Below are 6,384 nucleotides of genomic sequence, written 5' to 3'. Positions count from 1 at the left end.
CACGCTTGCACACTATATCTTTCTTTCTCTCTCTCTCTCTGTCTCTCTCTCACTCTCTCTTTCTCTCTCTCTCTCTCACTCTCTCCCTCCCACTCTCTTTATCTCTTTCTCTCTCTAACTCACTTTTCCAACTATAACAATGGGTTGTTGGCGGGTCCTCTGGTGTGGGTTGCTCCTTCTTTCCCATCAAACATCTGTCGTCCTTATCTCCCCTCCTTCTATTTTGTGTTTGTTACTCTCTTGTAACACCCCTAATCTTCGGCACTTTTATGACCTTATTGTGTTGCAAGTGCCGTAAAACTCTTATAAAAACTAAAAACAGCCATAACAAAATCACATGGTATAAACCACATCCCTCTTGCTCCGACCCCCTTCTCTAGGCAAGGATCTACCTAAGGAAGCAGCTATATCTACCAGCTCTGCATAAGTCAGACTTAGAAGCAACCCAAGAAACAAGTGACACGGACGTGAGCAGCAGTGAAACCACGCCCACAATTCCAGGCAAGGAGAAGTACCGGGATATAGCAAGGCTACTTTTGGAGCACGGAGCAGACGTCCTGGTCTACAACTCGGAGTTTTTGACGCCGTTGGAAGTGGCGGAGGAAGGAGACGACCCGGTCCTGATTGATATTTTCTTGGGGGCTTGATAATGACGATCCCTTGGGGTTGACACTTTTTTAGTTGTTGCTTTATTCCATTTTTATTTAATTAAAAATTCCCTGTATTTAATTTTGTTTCGCAACTTTTAAAAAAGTACATTGTACCTTCAATTTTACTCCAGTTTGTAATTTTGTTCCGACATTTTAAAAAAAGCGAATTGTACCTTCAGTTTTACTTCATTTTATGTCAGTTTTTGTTCCGTCATTTAAAAAAAAAAGCGTATTGTACCTTTAGCGTCTGTCTTTGCTTTCTTCCCCACATTTAGCCAGGGATAGGTTTTTTAAAATCTTATATAAGGAGAAGAATGACGAGATGGTTGTTTCTCAGAAGTGGTAATCAGGTGTTCATTTTTATCTCCCTTTTTGCGCTGTCATTCTTTCATGCATGTCTGACGCCGGTTTCTCCCTTGTGCCTATATATCGTTGAAAAGGTGTTAAAATGTCCCAACAAAAAACCGCCACTTTTTTTTCTTCAAAAGTAAAAAAAAAAATGTTTCATTCTCTTATTAGGAGTACCCACTTAATGTATCTTTTCTTGCTTTTTTACAATTCAGAATTTGAATTTTTACAAAGTATTTCTCCAGCTCATGAAACCAATACCACATGATTATGAAACTGAAAATCAGAAAACTCAAAATCTAGGACTTACTACTTTTGAACAGATGATCGACAATATTATGTCGTTCACTTAAAAAAAAAGAAAGAAAAATCCTGTGGTTTTCCCATCATAGTTGACAAGATCAAGGGGACAAGCAACTATATTGGTTGTGTTGTTATCATTGTTTATTTGTTACAATGTACAGTGCATTAGAGCCTGTCTAAAACGACCACAAATTGTCGAAAAGAAAAGTGGCTATCTTAGACAGGTGGTTATCTTGGACAGTATCGTTATAATGTTAGAAAAACCCACGAGGGAACTGTAAAATGATCGCTTGTACAGGGGAATGTCTTGTACAAGTGGTCGTAAGAGCAGGTTCGACTGTTTTAGGCCTATACCATTTACTAGTCACTTCACCTCTGAGGTCATCTCCACTGAACAGAGAGAAAAATAGAACCTGTTCAAGGTCCAGAATTATTTTTGCTCATTTTCATGATGAAGGGCTTTAGCGTATTAATCAATATCTATAACTTTGAATCGAGTGTCAATGTTGATCTTAAGGCTTATACAGCTACAATTGTGAAAACATACCTGTCACATTACCAAGATGTCAAGGCATGCTCTCAAGGAAAAATTGTAGCTCAGCTAATGGGTTCTCTGACCTGGGTTCAAATACTTGTTTTGACCTTAGATGTTAGAACCGTGTCAAGGAACCGGTGTCTGGGGTGTAGCTGGTAGTTTTTGAGCCGTCGTACGAAGAAGACGTGAACTCAACTCCTATGAGGAGAGTTTTAAAGAAAAATCTTGCTCGGCTTTCTTGAGAGATGTTACATCAATCTCAACCCAGGTCGCCCACATAGGGTCAAAGCTGCCCGCCTCCTGAATTATTCAAATTGTGTCCATGGACGGTTCAACATTTACAATCAATTACTTTAAAACAAATATTGTATAGCGTTATGGTTTCCCATCCTGTTCAATCGGAGATATGTGTTGATCTGTAGGGTTCTCTTCTTCAACAACTGCACCTTTATAAAAGATTCCAGAGTATATTTTTAAATCAATGTATTTCTGACTTTGGACTAGGATTTGATGAATGTTGTGACTATTTCAGCTAAGTTGTTGAATAATCGTATATCAATCTACTGCAAATGTTATTGTGTCATCACATCATGGATGATTAGAGGTTTTGGTGTGAATTGCTTTTTCTTTTATATCAAATATCTATTGTCATTATCTCTCCTTCTTTTCTGTGCAAATTATTTTTCTCTAGAGTCTATGGCACCTATACATCTTGTATGACCCAATTGTGTTACAGGTGCCGTAAAAGCCTTTTTAAGACTAAAACTAAACATCGACAGCCTTTGTCGCCCCGTGCCAGAGTATAGGCCACCAATAGCTCACCATCTACTTCTGTCCTGGGCTATAGTCTCCACCTTTGTCCAGCTGTATCCTATTTCCATCAGGTCCAAATCAAAGTCTCTCTTCCAAGTAGTTCAAAACATTTTCCCCTTGCTTTTTCCTTGTGGATTCCATCGTAATGCTTGGTATGTAAAGTTAGTTTTTGGTTTCTTCAAGGTGTGTCCAATTCACTTCCATTTTCTCTTTCTGACTTCCATGTCTATTTCCTGTTGATTTGTTTGCTGCTACAGTTGATATTTTTGGTGGCGCCAGGCCAACGAGTTTTAACAATAATTTTCAAAGCAAAAGTTGACAGATTGTGCCTGTGACTGTTTCAAAGTTTGTTTTTGTAATTGTCCATGTTTGCGATTCATAAAGTAGAACACTTCTGAAACTGGTGTTGAAAACCCGTGTCTCGGTTCTTGTTCCTAGAATTCCTGATTTTTATACGTTTTATTATGTACCTGTCGTTTTTATCAGTATATGGAAATCGTAAACCTTCATCTTGTCCCATAACTTTCTTTTTCTTCAACTATTTTCCACACCCTGTTGATAAAGTAATTCTGTTCTATTCAAGCTGATTATATAGGTCGTATGTCAGTATAAAGTATGGTGCATGTCACACTCAGTACAGCTTTGAAAGGCAACATTCACGCGCGCGCACGCACACACGTGCACACACACACACAGACACACACACACACACACACACACACACACACACACACACACACACACACATACACACACACAGTGCCCTGTACGTATTAACAAATCAATAAACTCAAAAAGCCTGTCAACATGTTTCGTACTTTTTTATACCAAGATGATGACAGCATAATTGTCTGCGAGATTGAGTGGTGTACGAACTTTATGACGAAAGGGAATTTAAAAAAAATTATATTTTGTACAAGATACCTTCGTTGCAGTTGATCTTTGTGTCATCTCCTACAAGTGCCTTATTTTAAAAATTACTATAGCGACAAATAAAGTATCTTATCATAACTTTGTGTCTCGTTTTCTTTGTTTGCTTCCAGTCTGTTATTACTATCTGTCTGACTGACTCTTTCCACGCACTAAATGAACGATATTGTATCGACGTGCTTTTCTTAACTCATGCACCCCCCCCCCAGCCCAGGGCAGTGCTACTGACTGACGTGTCTTTGGGCTATTCCCAAAAGGGGGGACATTAACATCTCTTTATGCACAGTAGAATTGTAAGTGGGCTGATTTATCAGTGTCTTGCTGATACTGTGTTCCGGAACAACATAAGGGGAACTCAGTTTTGTTTTAGTAGAGGTTTTACGGCGCTCGCAACTGCATAAGGTCATATGAGCGCCAGATAAGGGGAACTGCTGCTTTTTCTGTCCTCATCCATACTATCGTCATTTTCCTCTACTTCTTTTGTATTTTTGTCACTTTCTTGTGAACTGCTATTTCCGGAGTGCGTAGATATTCGAATCATACTTTGTGCTGTTGAGGCTATAGAGGTGAGCAGAGTTAGCTTGATTTCCCGTTTGGACTTCTCTGTTGACATATGACCTTGTGCAGTTACGAGTGCCGTAAAACATTACTAAAACAACAATAACTCAAGCACAACTCAAGTTTAACAATTTTTTACTCTGCTATGTATACATTTATTTGACGAGCTCCCAATGCCTGTATGCCGTAATTTCTAAAAGTACAGTAGAGCTTTATGCAGTTTTCACAATTTTACAGAAAAAAAATAATTAAAAAATTTAGAAAATGAATGTTGTTACCAAGAAAGAAAACTCTTTGCAAATATACCAAGTATTCGGAAAGAATACAATATGACAATAATTTCCTTATCTTTAAAGCAAATATTGTTTTCTTGGTAACAGCATTCAGTTTTTTGGCTCTCCTGCAAATTGTAAAAATATATACCGTACTGTAAAAAAATGACGGCATAGTTATGTAAGCAGTGTTGAAGAAGCAGTGCAAGCCATAGCTACTTACGTCACAACAATAGATTATGTAGGGTGCCATGGGTTGTCAGCAACTTTCACTGAAGGGCCAAAGTAAGCTTATCGAAACACGTATAGCGCGGTCAAACCACAGAATTCTACACTTGTATTATTTATAGAATTTTGTGGGTCAAACATTCGTGGCGCAACTTATTCTTCAAGATTTCCTAAACTATTGAACACAGACTTTCTAGCTTTTGCACAAAGGCTTGTATCAACTTGTCTTAACAGATCAAATAAGTTTGTTGTTAACACCTGTTTTGCCGTATTCTAGAAAATTCCTTATCAAATACCAATAAAAAACCGAAGTGGGTGATTTCTACCGATTTTAAAAGGTTTGCAGCTTGAGCAATATCGCTTTTAAAAGTAAGTTCGTCATGTTTTTCTAATCGGTCATTAGGCTTATTGGACACATGTTTTGAAAACCTTTAGAGCAAAAGTGTGTTTACTTTAAAATTAAATTCTTGTTACAAGTTTTACTACTAAAAAAGTGTCATTGGTGAGCTGTGACGTACGCCATATTAAACGTATGCGAAATGTGTGTGAGAAGCGGGAAGAGCTGTGGACAATTCCATTTTCCGCGTGACGGAGATTTAGAGTATTTTATATAAATTCATAAAGAAAAATATTCTAATCTAGCCTCAATTGTTGTGGAAGAATATGATTTAAGTTAAGGGAAATTGATACAAACTGCTGTGCAAAGGATTGGCGACATTGATTCATCTGTTAAAGAGATATTTGAGGATAAGATGAGCAACGAATTTTTGACCGCACTATAATTCCACACTGTCTGTAAAACTGATGACGATGCGTGCTCGTCTCTATTAATGTTATATCGAATCACTATTTGAATGTTCTTTAACCTGGGCTTTTTTTTTGCTTAGGATTCGGGGGGGGGGGGGGGGGCGCTTTTGGTGGTAATGGAGATCAAAGTCAAATCGGCCCACAGTTTTACTGTCCAAGACGACATCCCATGAGGAGAAAAGTGATGGTTTTAGACAATAATGCTTGAAGTGGAAAGTGGGCGTTTGGTCAGGTAGTCGTCAGAGTTGGTTCATCCAAACTTAGATCATGCGGCTCATATGATTTCATAGTGTTTATACTTTACTTTTTTCTTCCGCTTGTAGCGGTGGGTGTCGCGGGGAGGAACAGGCGTCTGTCTGCAGCAAGGCGAGTGGCCTGTAGGAGGGACATCCTGTGAGCTCTGAGGGTGTCTGCCACAGATTCGCTACAGCGTTGTCTGGTCTTCCTCTGGCTCTCCAGCCAGAATATCTGATGTTGTATGTCCTCAGAGCTGGTTGATTTGAAGGCATCCCTGTGTGCTGGCCGAACTAATTGATATTTTGTTTCTTAATGTGCGGTAGGACTGGTGTTATACATTATTGAATGTCTTTAAAAAATATGAAAGGCACCTAGAAATAACAAGTAGTATTTTGAATACCTCTGCTACAACCCTCCATAAATGCTGAAGGCACTTCCAAGGAAATGATATTATCCCAATCAAGGCAGAGAGAAAGCCAGAACTTGATGGGGTCTGGAAGACCTATTGTGAACAGCAGCCCTTGCATTAGAGACTGGAATGTTCATTTAGAGATGAACAAAAGAACAAGAGGAAAATGTTTGAATTGGCAGCTCATTTCAGTTTCAATGCATCTTGGATGCTGGTCTTATGTTTGGGTTAGCGATTAATTTTACTTGTACTTGTGAAGGATCATGTCTAAAAGTAACAACCCCCCCCCCCCAA

The 6,384-nt window shown here is 38.7% G+C and overlaps 1 protein-coding gene across 1 annotated transcript in view; it reads left to right on the top strand.

Moving 5' to 3' along the window:
- Positions 1–6,384, top strand: part of LOC101855888 — a 41,432-nt gene that overhangs the window by 6,208 nt on the left and 28,840 nt on the right. The window contains exon 3 of the mRNA XM_013085689.2: positions 381–641. Coding sequence (XP_012941143.2) covers positions 381–641 — 261 coding nt within the window. The remainder of the gene's footprint in view (positions 1–380; positions 642–6,384) is intronic.

This window comes from Aplysia californica, unplaced genomic scaffold (assembly GCF_000002075.1).
Source record: "Aplysia californica isolate F4 #8 unplaced genomic scaffold, AplCal3.0 scaffold00398, whole genome shotgun sequence".
Classification (NCBI taxonomy): Eukaryota; Metazoa; Mollusca; class Gastropoda; order Aplysiida; family Aplysiidae; genus Aplysia; species Aplysia californica.
This window is presented reverse-complemented; position numbering and strand designations above follow the sequence as displayed.